This window comes from Mus caroli, unplaced genomic scaffold, assembly GCF_978045245.1.
Source record: "Mus caroli unplaced genomic scaffold, Mus_caroli_1 scaffold_16, whole genome shotgun sequence".
In the NCBI taxonomy this organism is placed as follows: domain Eukaryota; kingdom Metazoa; phylum Chordata; class Mammalia; order Rodentia; family Muridae; genus Mus; species Mus caroli.
Genome location: NW_028227271.1, coordinates 35,868,537 through 35,888,448, shown reverse-complemented (window position 1 = coordinate 35,888,448; position 19,912 = coordinate 35,868,537). Strand labels below are relative to the sequence as shown.

The following is a 19,912-nucleotide window of genomic DNA, read 5'->3' as shown; positions in this document are numbered from 1 at the left end:
ATTGGACATAGTACTACCGGAGGATCCAGCAATACCTCTCCTGGGCATATATCCAGAAGATGTCCCAACCGGTAAGAAGGACACATGCTCCACTATGTTCATAGCAGCCTTATTTATAATAGCCAGAAGCTGGAAAGAACCCAGATGCCCCTCCACAGAGGAATGGATACAGAAAATGTGGTACATTTACATAATGGAGTACTACTCAGCTATTTAAAAAAATGAATTTATGAAATTCCTAGGCAAATGGATGGACCTGGAGGGCATCATCCTGAGTGAGGTAACCCAATCACAAAGGAACTCGCACAATATGTACTCACTGATAAGTGGATATTAGCCCAGAAACTTAGGATACCCAAGATATAAGATACAATTTGCTAAACGCATGAAATTCAAGAAGAACGAAGACCAAAGTGTGGACACTTTGCCCCTTCTTAGAAATGGGAACAAAACACCCATGGAAGGAGTTACAGAGACAAAATTTGGAGCTGTGACGAAAGGATGGACCATCTAGTGATTGCCATATGCAGGGATCCATCCCATAATCAGCTTCCAAACGCTGACACCATTGCATACACTAGCAAGAGTTTGCTGAAAGGACCCAGATATAGCTGTCTCTTGTGAGACTATGCCGGGGCCTAGCAAACACAGAAGTGGATGATCACAGTCAGCTATTGGATGAATCACAGGGCCCCCAATGGAGGAGCTAGAGAAATTACCCAAGGAGCTAAAGGGAACTGCAACCCTATAGGTGGAACAACAATATGAACTAACCAGTACCCCGGAGCTCTTGTCTCTAGCTGCATATTTATCAAAAGATGGCCTAGTCAGCCATCACTGCAAAGAGAGGCCCATTGGACTTGCAAACTTTATATGCCCCAGTACAGGGGAACCCCAGGGCCAAAAAGGGTGAGTGGGTGGGTAGGGGATTGGGGGGGGGGTGGGTATGGGGGACTTTTGGGATAGCATTGAAAATGTAAACGAGGAAAATACCTAATAAAAAAATAAATTATAAAAAAAAAAAGAAAGATGCCTGCAGATGGAAGGCAACTTGCTTGCAATGTCTGCTAAATAAACAGCACTGCCAAATCAAACTACACGTACCTTAGACTTGAAGAGATCCTGAAGTTCTTAGAGAACGAATTTCCATAAGCCTAAACTGTTATTAGCAAAAATATCTACAGGAATAAAGTAGAAATGTCTCATGACTGTTTATCCAGACTTACTGAAAAAGGTGATTTTTGCATAAGTAAATTTTTAGAAATTTTTGTAAAAGTTACTTTTTTTTTTTTTTTAGAAAAGTAGTGTTTAGCATTTTCCTACAGTGATACTCTCTATGGCTCTGTGCCCTAAGGACAGAATGCCCAAGAGAAGGTGGATTTGGCTTTCCCTTGGTGATTCAGCTACAAGTTCCCACCATTGCCAAGTACTGTGCCTTAGAGAACCCTGGCATGTAGAGAAACAGGTACAAGGTGCAAGTACTTGGTGTGAGCCCAATACCCAGAGTAGCAGGCCAATAATGCCACATACCTGCCACAAAGGAAGAACGTTCCCAAACCTGAAACCAACACATTACTTCATATAGAGAGAAAAGAAGTCTGCAGATATGACTGTCTGAAGTAAAGTGTCTGAGGCTGGAGCCTATCCTGGAATATGTAGAAGGTCTAATGGCATCTGGAGAAGGAGGCATGAGGATCAGAGACGGAAAACCGATGTGAGGAAGCAGGGACAGACTGAAGAACACTGCACTGGTGGCTCGAAAAATGTAGGAAGGAGCTTCCAAATCAAAGAGCTCACCGTCTGTGCACTACACAGGATGGAACAGCACTCTGCCCAATAGTTTCACGAAGGAGTGCAGTTGTGCTGACACCATGATTGCAGAATGTGGGCCTCCAGAGGCATGATGCCATGAGCCCACCACTGCTCTAAGCCACTACACCTTTGCCAAATTGTTACAGCAACAGAGGAAATAAGCCCCAGTTATAAATCTGCTAAAAAGGCTGTGTAGCATGAAGTATTGGTAAACTTGCCCAAGGTGTTCATTTCTATTCTTCCTAAGACAAAGGCTAAAGACACACACACACACACACACACACACACACACGATCTAGGGTAGTTACTTACATGAACTTGGGCAATTAGGGACAGCCACACCACGGAAGACCCTCCTGAACATCCTCAGGGATGGGCATGGCTTAATATAACACTCATATGTTCTCAGCCCTTTTATCACAGAATGTGAATGGGACCAGTCTTGTAAGGGTTTCCTATATGTAAGCTTGGCTACTGTTTCAAAACACCAATAGCTGTGTCATGCCAGAGGATAGAGTTCTACATGACCTTCTACCTGCTCTGCCTTCTTGCTTCTAGCAGGCCAGCCACTCAAAGGTCGCCACCTACAGTAAGGAGAGCATCCTGCATCGCCAGCTCTTTGCTGCCAGAGTTTTGCAGAGCCACAGCTCATAATTTGAGCATCAGCAGTAATTTGTGCAGTGCAACGGCAAACCAGAACAGAAATAGCTGCAGCAACAAAAATATGGCATAAGATGTCTCTGTAGTCTCGAAAAACCAAAAAAAAAAAAAAAGAAAAGAAAAATAGCTGAATTTCAAGCAAGTGCAGACTGAGCCTGCTGACGACTCTCTGTAATTAGCACATCAGTTTTTATACAAAGAGGAAGGGACCAGCATTGGACAATAGTGGAGAACCAAAGAAAAGGAGAGGAAGGAGTAGGGCACTAGGCCTCTACTGAAGTGGCAGACACCATGGCAGGCATCCATCTGCACGAAAACCCTGCATCACTTAATTTGAGACCTCAGTCTGCACATCAGGCTGTCAGGTAAGCTGTCAGGCACAGGTTGTGCAATAGACTCAATTATTTTTCACAGATCGTGTGGTTCACATAAGTCTGAGAGAAAAAGAGCTTCATAGGGACCTAACAGAGTGCACATCCAAAGCCGTCCTCTTGGCCCTTGGCATCAGCTCACTTTCTCCCTGCACCATTTAGGCAGCAGCCCACGAAGACACACAGGAGCCTGTGGCATGTGTCACCTGGCCCGTGCCCACCTTTGCTCTTAGCCTTCCTTCTAGGGCAGGACAGAAAGGAAGGATGAGATTAGGACACCACCGTGGATGCAGACTGCTTATGCGGGTGCATGTTCTTCTGCCCTTCCTGAATATGACAGTTCTGAGACATTAAAGCCATGGATGCACTTTAACCCACAGCAATCGTACTTTTCTCTTAGAGGATAGGAAAGGAAGGAAAGGGAGGGGGAAACCATCTTGGCATCACCTGGAATATTCCAACTAACGAGCAGTTACAAGAGCTCTTATTATGAAGTGAAGGGAGAGAAGTTACTTTCTGAACTCAGCTGATTTCCAAATCCAAGTCAGCTTGTCTAATTATTACACAAGGGCTTGAAGTCTGAAAAACACCTCTTAATAAATCTCACCAGCAAAGTTCTTCCTGAATAGATACAACAAGGTTAAACTAAGAGAAGTAAAGATCCAAGGAATCAGCACAGAACCTCAAAGAACCATGTGTTTCATGATGAAAGGATCCACACTTGATTATGTAATAGGAAAGTACCTTGGGATCCATCCTTCCTCATCAGCCATAGATACACCGAATCAAGTGGAAACCTCTAGTTTCTACATCATGAATATCATTGTAAAAGGCTGAAGTGTGTGGTCTCAGGTTTCCCCCTAAGTTCTTGACTGATCAGGCCCCTAACAGATCAATTTGATACTGACAGGGAAACCTTTGTAAGTAAAGCCCTCACTCTGCTCAGCCTATCCTTTCTAACTTACTGTAATGAGCTCCTGTGGGAAAGAGAAATGCAACACACAGGGATATATCACTTTAAATAAGGCAATAAGTGTGAAAAATTAGATTCACAAGCAGGTAGAAGAGAGGGCAATGAGTCACTATCTTTTGACTTCATTAGAAGGTGCCCGAGAAGATTCATTGAATAGTGAGCTCCTCGGCTGTGTTTTAAAATCCCTAGTTCACAAGCACTTGATTTAACACAGTATCTGAGATGAAATGATAAGGGAATACCTGACATTTCTTAAGTGGTGCTATAGCACAACCTCTCTATATGAGGGGTATTAGATTTTGTTTTTCATTTCTACATCCTATAAAAATTTACTAAACACAGATGCTGTTCTGGGGCTGCATACACAAGACAAATGCACCATGTCCCACGCCTGCTTGCTGGGCTAACGACCTAGAGGAAGACACAAAAAACCCATAAACAAGGGAACACTATAGGGCAACAGAGAGAGGGCTAGAGAAAAACAGAACTCACAGGAGCAAAGAGCATGAGGTCGCTTCCAGGGGAGCTTCTCCAGAGAAGAAGCAACACCCAACTAGACGGGACACCTGACAAGACAGCCAGGGACAGGAGCATGAGAAGCATACAAGTCTGGACATCTGGGGAGACTTCAGAAACATGGGACCCAAGAAAGACACACTCGGAAATGTTCTTCAGGAAAGACCAAAGTCTCTGTTGGGAAGAGAAGAGAGAGTATTTCAGAATGGGGATAAGGAGACCTACCGATGAGTCCAGCAGATAAGACCACGGAGGGTTAGAAGAGATGAGGGCAGAGAGGAGGTGAGTGAGCACACAGATCCCACAAAGAACTTGAAAACTGGACGGGAGGCAGAGGCAGAGGATCTCTGAGTTTAAGCCCAGCCTGGTCTACAGAGTGAGTCTCAGGACATCAAGGGCTACACAGAGAAACTCTGATTCAGAAAACTAACAGAAAGGAAAGGAAAGGGACAGGAAGGGATGGGATGGGATGAGACAAGACGAGACAAGACGAGACAAGAATGTGCATCACTATATTGGAGGTAGGGCTATGGACCCAAAATGACAGATCTAGCCTCTGTTGCAATAGGTTTACTGGCTGATGGCAGGAGAACAGATCCCAGGGTAAGATCAAAGGGTAGAAGTGGATCAGCAGCAAGGAGGCCACTGCATTCCCCAGAAAATGGGGATGGCAAGGACAATTTCTCTCCCCTGGGCTCATGATCACATCTACACTATGTTCTTTCATCAGTTCTGAGATACATACTTTTGGCATCTTATCTGTGAAACTGAAATGTGTCTAAAAGCCAGAATGCCGTCCAACAGCATTTATTACTGGTGACAGAGCATGGGGTATACTCGGGTAGACTCTGTCCTACCTCTCATGTCATTGCAGTTACAGAACGTGCGTTTTTGGTATGTGCATGAAGTTTGATTAGCTTTCCAAATGCCTTCAAAACCATTCTGCCTGAGGGGATGGGGTTGATGTTCAACAGCAAAGTGTTTATCCATTCCCCAGCACTGGCAAAACCCTTTTGTTTGAATTATCATACATGGTACTGGGATTTAGTAGGGTATTTTCAAACAAAGCTTGGGATTTTTATGGTTGATCTAAAGAAGAGTCACCAAAACTATTTTAAATAAAAGTCTGCTTTGTTATGGTGCCCAAAGTCTTATGATCAAAGACAGAACTATAGAGCATGAGTATGACCAAAGTACACTTTCCCCTTGGAGGGAGGACCCTGACGCTGCATCCTCTTGAAAAGTAGCAAGCTACATAGGGATGAATACCAGCACAGCAGACAGAGCTGAGTCACCTCAGGCCAGTGGCCTGTGAACAAAAGCAAGAACCACCAAGACCTGAATGGCTCCAGCTGAGAGTGGAATTCTCAAAGCCCTCAAAAAGAATGTCAGAATTTCCAGGTGATGAGGCCAACAGACACTTTTCTAGGGCCCAGAGAGCACCAGAGATTAAGCTAGCAGAGTAGAGGTGACAGCCTGGGAGAATGTCTAGAGATGGAGTTGTCATCCTCAGAGCACCTGCAGGTATGGATAGCAAGCTGGGTGAAAAGCCTCAGATGCTATCTCCCTGTCAGACCCAAGCAAAGGAGCTGGGTCACACAGGAGCACAGTTTAGGAAAATCATCAAATTTGTTCCCTATCTTTCTTTGTACATATGCCTGATGAAACAAATATGCTGTATTTAAAAAAAAAAAATGAACACAGGTAAGACAGGACAGTGTTATAGACAAAAAGTGGCACTGTGAGCTCTGAAGCACAGGGTGGATTCTAGCTCACGTGGAAGAAAGCATGACAGCTTGCTACTGGATCTTTTCTGAGTGAGAATAAAGCTGACCTGGTTTCTCACCAGAGCAGCTGAAAATGGGTAGCCATTCACTACAGTTGGGTGCAGCAGGGGCCAGCAGTGTAAGGCCCATACCAACTCCACACTGCTTCCTGCTTTGATAAGAACAGTTGTTTTTCTACATTTTCAATTGGGTTTGGAAAAACAAGAACAGAAGCTGAAAATGTGGCAGAAACTAAACGGAACACAAAACTTAAAATATTTACTATCTCGTTACAACATCTGGGTATCTCCACAGCTCACAGAAAAGAGGGCGTGTGGAGGAAGAGCAGGAGCTGCCATTGAGCAGTGGAATTTGGGGGCATCTAAAGGAGTCAGTCATCTAGACTGCTGCAAGCACACATGCAATGGGCAGTTGAGCAGGCCTGGGGCCTGGGTAGCAGAGTGGGGCATTCCTGCATGGAAAGCCGCCTCAGAAACAACACTGAAGCTCACAGGAAGAAGCTCAGAAAACATGGAGCTCGGTGGCCTCGTGAGAGCACAGAGAAGTCCTCCACAACACAGGGTAACTAGCCCCAGTTCAAGGACATGGAAAGAGAGAAGTCACCTGTCCTAGTAACCCTGTAGTGATCAAGCAGACAACATTCAACCCAGACTCTCAGCTCTACCCATTCTGTGTAGCTTCACAAGCAAAGAACTCAGCTCTTCCTCATAAGATAGTCTGCTGTAGACCAAACGGCCACTGCAGACTTTCAAGCCGTGTTTACTGCTAGATATGAAGTCCCTCTACGACTAAAGACTGAGAGCTCGTTAGGGTACCCAGGGAATGAGTAAGGAAGACATGTGCTAGCCAGGTCACACCTCACGACAGGCTGGTCACAAGGCTCCTGGGGAGGAGCCAAGGATGGAAGCAAGGATGCTTTCAAGACTAACATTCCAGGACCAAAGAGATAACAATCCAGTAAGACTTCAGAAGTCTCATTACAAAATCAAAATAGAATGGAGCAATACGTGATAAAATTACATTAATTAAAACAGTATCTTTTAGCCAGGTGTGGTGACGCACGCCTTTGATCCCAGCACTGGGGAGGCAGAGGCAGGCGGATTTCTGAGTTCGAAGCCAGCCTGGTCTACAAAGTGAGTTCTAGGACAGCCAGGGCTATACAGAGAGACCCTGTCTCGAAAAACAAAACAAAACAAAAAAAGAAAACAGTATCTTTTAAAGCAGTGACCTAAAACAAAAGCCATCAGGACACCCAAAATCTCAGAATGAAACCCGGCATCTTGGGGAATTCTGGCCCAGCAAACGTAGAAGGAAAGGACTGATTTCTCCATAAATACGCTGAGTCAGTAGACAGCTGTGTGAAAATGAAGATTCCTACCATGCTGCAGACACTAAAGCAAATCATAGGAACCTGAAATTTCATAAATGTTACAAAACTATAAATAAAACTTATGGCAAAAGAGTTCGTTCTGAAACAAGAGAGGTTTCTTTTCCCACAGAGAACTCAGAGGGGGTAAACACATAAAGGAAAATATTGATAAATGTAAATGAGCAAAGCTCTTTAACTTCTGTCTATAAAGAGAGACCATAAGGTATAAAAGCAAATGATAACCTGGGGGGATATTTATAGAACCCTGCAATGCACCGAGGTCCACAGAGCTCTATGAAACCAATGAGATACAACAGGAGCACTGCAAAAATCAGTGAGGGAAATAAAACCTTTTCAAAGTCTGTATCTTATATATGGCATCCGGGGGAGAAATTCAAAGCTTTTTAAATAAAATAAAAAGGGATTTAAGAGCGTGGGGCTGACGAGAGCTGCAGCAGATAGTCACTGGAGCTAGGTTTGCTGGGCAAGCTGAGAGCTCTGCTTAGCAGCCAGCCCTCAAAAACAGGGGTGCAAGGCACGTGTCAAAGGGAAACACAGGAGACAGGCACAGTGGCCTGAGGGCACAGAACCAAGCCTCAGGCACATCACATTCCACACACAGCTGATCCTCCTCGAAGTTGCCAAGAATCACTGTGCACCACATCTAAGAGACCAGGAAAATGTTAAGGCCTTGTCTCTACAGTTTTCGGAATAACAATGTTTCCCAAAATGCTGGGAAAAATAAATAAAGAGAAACTGCGAATTTCAATAGCTTTGCTGGGAAAGACTCCACTATATTTGCCAGGCTATTCCCTTGCAGGGAGGCCATATTCCTCTTTTTAACCACACTACTCTTAATGATCCCTTCCCTCCATGTGCAAAGGTGCTATCCAGGGTCTGTCTGAGCAGATGGCTTTCCATGGCCTTGACCCAGACTTCAGAGTCAAACTTCAGATCACTATACCCTTTCAAAGCCTCCTTGAATGCTGTTACCACAACTCAGGAGACACTGCAACGACCGTGGCTTTGGGGCTTGATGGCATTCAGGAGTACAGGCTTTAGGGAGAAACAGGCTACCACATACATGCAGGAACACAGCTCCTGCAAAAAGACTCAGGTAATGCAAGATCAGCAAGGCCACTGTCTGAGAAAGTGAAGCCGTCCTAAGTAGTTACACGACACTAAAGCTTTCGTTATCCCTAGGTGATGGCCTATATTACTTGGTTTATCTCTTTGTCTGTTTAGTGATTGAACCTAAAGTCTCATCCAGGCAAGGCAAGTACTCTACCATTGAGCACAGCCAACCCTGCATGGTTTTCATCTTGATTATGGTGTTTTTCTTTGTAAAGAAAGTACTGTTCAATAGTCATGGCTGTGGCCTTGCTTCAACACCCCCCAAGTCCCTGACTGTAGTTCTGAGGAATCCTAACCAAGCATTCAGCCTTTCCCACTAAGGCCCTCAAGCTCAGTCTGACTCTTGCCAAGGAAGCAGCTAGCACACATCAGCAGGGCTTACTCCCAGGACATATACCCAACAGAGGCCAGATACGACCGACACATCATCTCCGAAGCTCCAGAACTGGAATCAGCATGGAACTTACTTTAATATCTTCAGTAAGCCCTAATTCTTATGTCCAATTACACTGCAATGACCATATATTAAGAAATTTTATTAACCTTGTAACATGGAGCAGTCACAAGTACCTCCCACCAACTGAAGTTTCGAATTAAATCAAAACTTTTTCTAGTATGGTTTGGCTGCCTGTGTTTCTCAATGTCTTTCCTCTGTGAAGCCCATATCAGAAAGTGTTATGAATGCTCTGTGCCTGAGCCTTGACCCTTAGGCTTCTGAGCTCTCTATAATCAGACACTTACCTTCAAATCCATACCTGCTCTTTGTTGTCCCACCTAGAAACAGGAACTGATCCTTATGGCCTTGTTGCACCTAGAACCCACCTTCACAGCTCACAACCACAGGAATTCATACTGATTATATTTTAGGCTAAGCCCTATCAGTAAAAACCCTGAGGTAGCTTTGATGTTAAAAACATCAATTCAAAACATCAGGCCAGGTGCCAGCACAGCTATCCTTACAATCAGGCTCAAGGTGAGATGGAAGGCTAAAGAGGACAGAAACTTCCAGAACCAAACATTAACATCTTACTTCCTCCAGCAGTCTACCTCTCCCTGCTTATGACACATGCTCACATATCCCACAGGGGTTTATGCAGAGCATGTTGAAGGGAGACACTGCTTAGCCCTGGTCAGAAGAAAGACAGGTTAGGACCACGTGCTCTTTCAGACTGTACATCCTACGAAGTCTAGTGCTTTCCTGTTACACGGGATTGGACAGTCTCTGTCGGCCTTGGGATGCCAGCTTCCAGCCGTACACTTACAAGCCACGGGGGCTTAGGAACTCACCATCAGAAGTGTGAAGGAGCTTATGACTTTTCAGTGTCCCTTTGGATTTGAATTTCTTGCCACACATGTCACAGAGGTGGGTCTTCTCAGTGCTGTGACGATTCATATGAGCTTTGAGGTTGCTCTTGCTACGAGTTGCATATTCACACAGAGAACACTTGAAGGGCTTCACACCTACCAAAGAGAAATGGATAGCTGTACATTTACACGTGTCTGTGCACACATGGGTGAGGACCCCAATGAACAGTTCACACCATAGAAAACATCCAACTGCACAGAGCAGTATACTTGCTTACTCCCAACATGTCCACACACATCATATCTGGCCTACCTCAACTTGTTCCACCTTACAGAAATACCGCAGAAGTCAAGGTTCCCAAGCCTGGGCTTTCTGACATTTCTAGCTGCCTATCAGCATTCTATAATCCTACAGCTCCCTCCTGCCAAAATGTTCTTGCATACCACAGTGATTTGATCACCTCTGCTCTCCCTACAGTCTGGTAACTCCCTGAAGACAGACACCCTGCTCAACTTACAAAGCAGTCATTAAATCCAACTGAACTGAGTTAAACTAAATAAAATTATAGGCCACGTCATTCTTTGCAAAAATCAATGGGATCGGGCACTCAGGTCAAGTCTAGAAGAATATTCCCATTCATAACATAAACAGAGGCACAGAACACTGGACATTCTGCATGACTCACATGTAACTATTCCCAAGCTATTGTGCCTACTCCATTTGTCTTGCTTTCCCCCACCCAGCCAGTGTGAGAACTGCTGTCGTGGTTCATCTCAAATGCATTTCTTGACCTCTTTGAACTGTTAGAATCTCTGAGCACCTGCCCACCGTGTGAATGAAGTTCCTCACGTGTGATCAACACCTATGACTATGGCCAGTCCCCAGAACTTATCTTATGTTGCCTCTTCTTGTTGGTCTTCATGCTTATCTTTTGCAATTGCCTACTGCTGCTCTTTTTCCATGTTTTATTTTGGGAGTGAGCTGGGAGAAAGAATACTTACGGTGCAATTGCAGTGATTAGCTCCAAAGACTCCCGAATACTGTAATGTGGGTAAGTAGAATTTTCTTTATCCTTTACAGTTCCATCATTATAAAGAAATTCATAGACAAGTGAAAAAGAGCAGACCATGAACACTCCATCATAAAACAGCAGCCTTTCATTTCCTAAACCTTTATCAGAATTCAGAAGGTTTTCAAATTAAGAGATTTCTTCCAAAAGCTCCATATGGAATACTGACACCCCGTGTCCTGTGACTGCTTAGTGTTGGCTATCCATTAAGCCTGGATACACACAGAGTGTTCTTCTGAGGAATGTAGGAGACCATCTCACTGAGGCCTGCAGCAAATCTCAAGACAGTTTATAATTGTGTTTCATGGATAAGTGACCAGAAGATGGAATATTTGTCCCATCCTGCATCACATACATAGAATGGAAAGACTGAACCATGCTCTCCCACTCCAGACCTCTGTCTGCCATGCAAGCATTATCACCCAGGGGAACAGATTTATAATCTTCAGGCTGCCATCTCCCTGGATTTCCATCAGTGTCAGGTTCTTGCTTCTGTCTCTCTGACCACTCCCAGACGATTCCCGTGAGCACCATTCAAAACCAATCTCCACACAAAGGCTTCTGCCTCCTTCTCTACTGAGAAAACTCCTAGCAATGAATTCCTTCAGTGTCCTCAGAAAATAACATATAGGTATTCATCTCGTCACCACTGTCAACTCCTCCTTTCTTGCCTCCACATGGGAGGTATCACTTTCTCCTAGTGCGAGTCAGTAAAGATGTAAAGAACAGGGCTTTAGAATCATGTAGCATGGGTCCAAATCCCAGTTCCCACTACTTTTTGGCTGTACAACACGGGCAATTCATAGCGTTCTGTGCCTTGTGTTCCTCACTGGTAAAACTAACCTGGCCTGCTAGTCCCTGAATGCACTAACTAGCATACCATGAGCAAGCCGAAAGTACACACTGGGCCCACAGTGCTTAGTAAGTGCTGGCACACAAGAAAGCACCTTTGAGTTCCAGCACTGCACCTCAGTTCCACTGCCTCCTCTCTTCACTGACTCTCTGCCCATCAGCTCCTCCCCTGAGCCCTGCCACTGATAGTATGTTATGCAAAATACTTGGCCATCCTTCTTCCTCTGAACCTACAGTCCTGCCTATAGTGGTCAAGCTCCTGACAAGCAGGAAGGAATTATTATACAGGACTAGCAGGGCACTTTGCCACTTGCACCTTCCTCATTTTGAGGAGGGCAACATTCTCCTCTAGCGGCAAAGAATGAGGTCGATGACAGAAGACGCTTGACTCCTAGCTTGTCAGAATCTTTGCAAGTGCCTGTCCTACACTTCCATTCCTGGTCAAGGTCCCGGAGCACAGCAGCCCCTATGCTTCTCTGAACTGCTACCTTTCTACTCAACCCTTCCACTTTCCAATCCTCTCTCTATAGTATAAACAGTGACGCTCCACACTGCCAAAATGTCAAGCCTCCCGCAGCCCATTTTACTGCCAATCCTTCATAGTTCCATTGTGCTTCAATGCTAGTTACATACAGAGCAGAGTAGTGGGCACTGCAACTGCCCAGAGAACATAAGGGCTTTCCTGTTCTCAGGACACTAGTTAACCAGCAAGCAAAGGACAGTGGTCTAATTCACTACAGTTATATCCAGAGCTAGAAGATGGGAACCACCTCTATTAACCACAACTGCAACTGCAATGAAAGTCATGGTCTTATTCTCTGCTCTCCATTGGCTGGAGTCATATATCTACATGCTAAAGAAATCACAACAGCAGGGTATGTAAAGGCAAATTGCCTCTTTATGTAATCCCAAAATAACGTACACAGAATAAAATGAAATAGATGTTCCAGATGGAAAGACAACTCACCCTCATGAGCCCAGATGTGCCGCTGAAGGTCTGAGCCATTCTTCATGAAATAGAAATCACAATATGGACACTTCATGGCTCGCTTTCCAATTAGCCCTTTGAGCTGGACTCTTCTCCCAAGAACCTCAGAAATGGTATTCATGGAGACCTCTGTCAGAAAAGCAGGGTGGTAATCAGAGGGGATGCGGCACCTTGCTCTTCAGGTGTGACGTAAATAAACTTCAGTGGAGCACCTGCCTACCTAAGAAATGTCCATCAAGTGCCTCCTTGGTGCCGTGAGACAGCGTTTTTACTGAAAAAGCTAAACTTGGATCTGATCAAGCCGTGATCTAAGACTCTGTTAGCCTTCAGTATGAAGAACAGAGAAAATACTGCAAGGCAATGACCAGACAAATCAACACAGGCTTTTCATAGGAAAAGTAACTCAGTTTCTCCCAGAAGTCACTAGTGTGGAAAACAGACTGCAGACTGAGGACTCTACAGACTACAAGGAACATAAACAATATAACGTACTAAATACTAAAATACTGCAGCTTGATTCAAACAAACTATACAAAAAAAAATCTCATATCAACCCAGGATACTTTAAATGGCCATACATAATAAATATCTTAGGATGCAGTAAGAATCATGGTTAGCGCTGCTTCTTATAGGTCACACAGAGGTCATGCTAAGCAAAACCATTATTTATTGAGATAACCTGTAAAGTCTTTCATAAGAAAATTAAGTGAGATAAACTTTAAAATACTCTAGAAAAAAAAGTCCCTGGGTGGATATATGCAAAGGGCTTGGAAAATGTATTAGAAGCATGTGGAAGCTGAGATTGGACACACGAGGTTCCTTGCGTAATTCTGTATTCATGATCAAAGGTCAGTGCTCTTAAAGGATATTGTCAGCTCACACTAGAGTGACAGAACAAACGACATAAGCCATGAGCTCCCACACTGACAAAGGTTCAAGGCTCACCATGTCCCCAGGTAAAACTGTCAGAGCCCATTGCTCTTCACAGACTAGTCCATTCTCCTCTAACACGGGCACACACAAAGTTGTCAATAAGAAGAGACAGGGAGTGAGAAGGAGGTATATTTTGCTTGCTACTTATTTAACACAGAGAACCCAGGTCCGCTCTGCCTGCTCTACTTAATATGACAATGGAGTCTGACACCAAGATCTACCTCAAAGATCACATGATAGTAAAACTGACATTTCCTGACAGGTTTGTGGTCAGCATACCTACCATAGTACTGGGTGGAGCAAGGCCAACCAAGGGCTTCTGAAGGCAAGAACATTTCAAATAATGAATTCATTCAAGCCTCCCTCTTCATTCTAAGCTGGTACCGCTTACTAAAGTATTATGTTTTAAAATAGACATAAGTATTTAAAAATTAATGTTCTGTTTAAATTCATAACCTTACCTGGATGATTAGTCTTGATATGTGACTTTATCAATCGGTCTTCTGAAAATGATTTTTCACATACAGGACAAGAATAACTCCTTTTGTCCTTAATAGAAAAAGAAAAGAAAAAGAAAGAACAATTAACAATCTTAAGTCTAGGTTCTATAGAAAAATAACTTTTATCATCACTATCGTCATTGCCAAAGACAATCATCATCACCACCACTACCAACACACACCATTACCTCTATCATCAAACACCACCACCACTACTACCACCATCATCACCGTTATCAAATACCACCACCAAAACCACTACCATCATCACAAGCACCACCACCATGACCATCATCAACACAGTTTCCTCCACTATTAACACTGTCAATACAACCAGCATCATGGACATTATCACAATCATCATCAATCCTATTGCCCCTCAACAACCAGAAGCAAAAGCTTCATCAAAAACCGACATCCACCAAATCCTTTCCAGCACATAATATAGAGCCACCTAGTCCTACACAGCCTGTGGGAGATTTTGATGAGAGAGCTCTAAGAAGATAGACAGGACAGCCAAGAAGCTCTACCACACATTCCAGGGCTGCTCGATGACCCAACAGGATATGATTTCCTCACCAATCAAAACACAACTGGTCCTGAGTTTAGATTCACTCACATACCCATTAAAAAAATTGTACTTCACATTTACATTATAGATTCAGAGAAAGAGGCCTAGAGAAATGAACACAAGACCAGGCCAGTCAACATTCTAAGAGGTGGGGGGGGGGGGGGAAGGAATGCAGGAGGCCCTGACCCTAATTGATGAGCTATTTAAAGTTGATAGCTTCGTTAGGAGGAGGGGAGGAAATATGGTAGGGGTTAGGGAGACAAGAATCTGAGGTGAGTAAGATCAAAATATATAATAAAAGATAAAGCTTTCTGCTATGAAACACACACACACACGTAAGATGTTGCTATGAGCTGTATGTATGGCTAGCCAGTGTCACTGACTTCCCATGACAACATGGCCTTGGGGTTTCTCAACCTGCTCCTGTTACCCCTCCACTGTCCTTGACACTGGGTTCGCATTGCCATATTAGAGAAATTCATGAGATCCCTCTGGCACTCTGGCTGCACCCTCCCAACTCTGTCCTAGCCGCCCTTGTCATCAGAGCTGATGGAAGCATTCAGAAGGGCTTTGAAGGAGTTTACACTGATCTCCCCCGAGTCCTTGCTGTTTGATTTTTCTTCTTTTAATCCCTGATAGTCTGAAAGCAATTTATCTTAGAGCTTATCAGGGGCCCCATTTCTTGATGTCTTTGAAGATTGTCAGGAAACAGAGTGGAGGAGGAGGGTGGGAGAAGGGTAGACTCTTAGGATTCATTTACTTCTTTTTCAAAACCTCAATGTCTTGCTGCAGATGAAACCCAAACACCAATAACACACTCAGCAAACTTAAAAAGGACTATAGCTAAAAGAGCCCCTGGCAAAGGCAGGGAACACAAGAAAGCTAGCCACAGGGAGGCTAAGAGCGCAGCCTTTGGAGTCTGTTTGCTCCAACAGAGATGCCTTCAAAGCCATTTGTGTCCTAGAAAGTACTAGGTGTCAGCATGAGACTGCAGCCATGGCAAGAGATGCAGGAGTGGCCCTTGGCTGAGGCTAGGAGCCTAGCTTATCAGGAAGGTGACCTCATCTGACCTGTGCACCACTGGGAGATAATACTGGCCTCCACAGAAGTAGAAAGTTCTGAGGCTCACACAGGCTAGAAAAGATCAAAATGAATTTCCCTACTATGTGAGAGACATATTCTTGTATCCCACTATAAAACAGACATCAACTCCTAAAAGTTGGCACTCACTCTGACCAATTTTTCAGGAATGGGTCACAACCACAGTCCTGGTTATGTGCCAGAATCTGTGCTGGAAACAAAGGAAGCTGATCTGTGACTTGTAAGTTATCTGGAGATAACGCAGAGAGCCCACTCATCCATGCAGGGATACAAAAACAGCAGCAAGAAGTAGGAAGGGGACACTTGCGTTATATCAGTTGGAAGACAATACCAGAATGTGCTGGACTTAGGGTTGCAGAGAAAAAGCTTGCCATCTGCCAAAGACAGTTCTGTTTTCCCAGAGCCCAAGAAAGATGCTCTCCACACAGGAACCTTGGAACAATGCAATACTCTCACTGCTAGCATCCTCACTAAAGGGATTAGGAGGATGGGCTAGTGGTAAAGATAGCAGTTACCAGGGCATCCCTGGTAATGTGCATGAGACCATGCTGAGTCCTCACCAACATTTCCATGCTATGTTCTCAGGGCAATCTTGGATGTGGACACTAATTACCCCATTCCATGACATGGACTTTGAGAGATTGAAGGGCAAGGGTATGCCCCTTCAAAACATTAAAACGGACACTCAGGCTTGGGGTGCAACTTCCCAATAGGCCCCTCTGAGGCCTCTGGAGAAGAATACAAAGGAGCATCAGGGGGCCTTCTTTGAGTGACAGATTCCCAAAGCCCACAGCGGGAGGCCAGGAGTCTTACTCCTAACAAAGGCAACAGTGACACAAAGGTTCAGAGAGGTCTCCAATGAAATCACTTAGGTCAAGAGCTTACACACTTATTTAATAGGGACCCAGAAAGCCAGCGGCTTGACAGCTTCTGCTCCCTTAACTCCCCACTGCACCCTACAATACTAATACTCACTGACATTCAAACACTTAATACCAAAACAAACAAAAAACCCTCTGGAAGCGATCCTTGCCCTGTGTGGGAGTGAACTCTACCTTAGCCTACTGGATCTCCCTTTTGTGATCCAGGCATGACTCAGTCAAATGTTTGTACTACCCTCTAATGGATCATGATCTGGGGATCTTGTCCTTCACTAACCTAATTAAATCCCCTTAGCCTTAAGAGATGAGGGAAGTATTCTGTCTCCAATTTACAAGGGAGATAAGTGAGGCTCAAAGAGCCTATGTGATTTGCACAGAAATCATCAAGACCAACGTGGAAGTGAAATGAGCACCAGAACCCAAAGCTCCCTTGCAGTCGACTAAAATCGTGTTTCCCCAAGTTTCCTTTGCACAAAGTTTTAATAATTTTACACTTGTTTTTGTTAGTGTTTTATCACAGTAACAAGAAGGGCCCCGAGATGTATACCATTTTACATGAGGATACCCAGCATCCTCAAAATGTCCTATGACCTGGGCCAGTTCCCATGGAGTGATGACTGCCCTCCCTCACTACAACCTGGCACCATGTCCTTAGGAACGAGAAGAAAGTGGCAGTGAGAGGAAAGTGCATCCTTCCCACTCTTCTTGATTGCCAGATGTGTTCTTAGCTGTGAAATACTATGAAGGTCACAGAAACTAGCAATTTGCTAGATTATCTCTGCGTGCTAATACAACTAGAGTATGTCAGTATATGTAGGCTCATCTGGAGGTAGAGGACGGTATTTTAATTTCAGTACTTCATAGGAATCTGTGTTCAAAGCAGAATACTAAAACAAAAGTGAAACCTTGGCCAACATTTTATCACATCTGATGCCCTCTTCAAGAGTAGATATAAGAAAACCAAGCCCCAGGAGAAAGTTTCTCATGGTTTCCTAGTAAGAGCAATATCATTTCCTGTCCCAGTAGATGCCGATGTGACTGAAGTCCAGTTGGACCACAGTAATGTAAGATGTTTCTACATCACCAGCAAGTTCACCCAGTCTCCCTGGAACTCTCTGAGAGATATACAGTCAGCAGGAGGTCTCAGTCTAGCTCCAAATCCCCAGTGTTATCTCTTCCTTGGCAGTGATGATGTGAGTGTGTCAGCAATGGTAAAGACAGGGGTGGAAGGTTTGGCAGTGGAGAATATGAGCAGCTTCTCCTTAGATGCTTCAAAATTTTGAAAATCTTTTAAAGGGATGATTAACACTTAATTTCTGAAAGTTAAGATGCCTGTACAGATTTCACCAAGAGTTAGCTCAAGTGCTATGAATGCAAGACAGCATCACTGAAGGCTCCATCCTGCTGTGCTCACCACTAAAGCTGCACTTCAAATGCTCAGCAACTCAGAGAATGAGGCAAACTCCACACGAGGGAGCACTGCCCAACTATAAAACAGAGCAGAACATGAAGCCTGCTATCACATAAATAAAGAAGGACACTAGTCGCACACATTTTGTGACCCTTTTATGTAAAATGTCCATGGACATAGGAAGTGTCTAGGGACAGAGAAGGGAGTGGTGACAGCAGACAAGAAAGCCTTCCTATGGGACAACAGAAGCTTTTTCTAAAGTTGCTGATGGCTACATAATTGTGTGTAGACAAAATTCTACTAAACTTCACATTGTAAAAGAATAAATTATACCTTATGCACATCACAAATCAATAGAACAGCTTAAAAACAACCTTCCTCGCAGATGTGAAGTATTTTAGAGCTAACACCTTCATTATCAGGTCAACAGTGTCTACATGAACAGAAGATTTGTCCCTGTGTGGTATCCTCAGCCACAGGACAGAAATAAATTACATCAGGCTCAAAAGACAAATATCACACAGACTCAAAAGCTGGAGGTTTTCAAAGAAGCCCTCTTCACTGCAGAGGCAATACTGCACTGCAACAATCGCCCACTTCAGGAACAAGTGTTCAGGCATGAAATCAAAGTATTTGCAGTTTGAATGGTCATTTTCCCCTCCCCCTTTCTTGTAGCAAATATCCTCAACCTCACAGTCACATTCCACAGCATCTCACGCTGGATGGGGAGGGCAAGGTGTTGACCCGCTAGCCTTTTCCTCCTTCTGGTGATCTGCTTATCCACAGAAAGCAGAGTGCTCTTTGCAGCAAGGGACAGTCTTCCTTGTATCTGAAGTCCCCTTGCTAGCATGCACAGGCCAAAGCCTCCCACTTCAGAAGCAGCAACAAGTTCTGTACCTTTAAGAGTACCTCCATTACTAGTCCCCAGACTTACTGTATCTTGTTAGGCCACGTGGGCGGTTATCCCTGGGAGGCCCAATATTTTTAAGGGAAACAAAAGAGCAGTTGATCTACAGAGAGGGTAGGCTGGGCAGGGGTGGGGATAGTGGGGAGGAAGGGTGGAGGCAGGGAAAATTGATATCTGGATGTAATGTATGAGAGAAGAAGAAAAGTTAAAAACCAACCAACCAAACAAACAAAGAGAGTTCTTCAATTGAGCTGGGCAAGGTGGCTTCAACCTACAGTCCCAGATTTTAAGAGGCTGAGGCCAGAGGAGTACTATGAATTTAGGCCAACCTGGGCTACAGAGTCAGGACCTGTTTTCAAAAACAATTTATCTCAATGGAAAGAATTACAAATACCAACAAGGGCAAATGTAGAAATGAGACCCTAAGATCTTCTAAGAAAATGTGAGAACTAATGAGAAGCAAGACAGTATCTCTTGTGACGTTTACTAAGCCACACTCCTTGCATCAAGATGTTATACTTCTCTAGGAGCAATGTGCAGATATTATTAACTCATGCAGCTTTCAGAATGGCTGCCACAGTAACACAGAAGTACTGTCTCCTGTCCCTACCTGGGCCATAGTCCACCTCTGCCACACTTCTTCAGAAGATGTACAAGTGTCTAAGAGCTTCATCACCAACACTGCTGACCCGCCAGCAGCCAGAGAACAGCACTGGACTGTGATGCCATAGCCACAGATCAAGTATTGCATGACAGAGACTTAGATACCAG

General features: G+C 44.2%; 1 protein-coding gene across 3 annotated transcripts in view; it reads right to left on the bottom strand.

The window, feature by feature from the left end:
* Positions 1-19,912, bottom strand: part of Zfat (zinc finger and AT-hook domain containing) — a 183,701-nt gene that overhangs the window by 79,851 nt on the left and 83,938 nt on the right. For all 3 annotated transcript variants that reach the window (XM_021182879.3, XM_029469960.2, XM_029469961.2), the window contains exons 8-10: positions 14,232-14,319; positions 12,817-12,966; positions 9,910-10,083 (exon numbers count right to left, since the gene is read on the bottom strand). In XM_021182879.3, the coding sequence (XP_021038538.1) occupies positions 9,910-10,083; positions 12,817-12,966; positions 14,232-14,319 (412 nt within the window). The remainder of the gene's footprint in view (positions 1-9,909; positions 10,084-12,816; positions 12,967-14,231; positions 14,320-19,912) is intronic.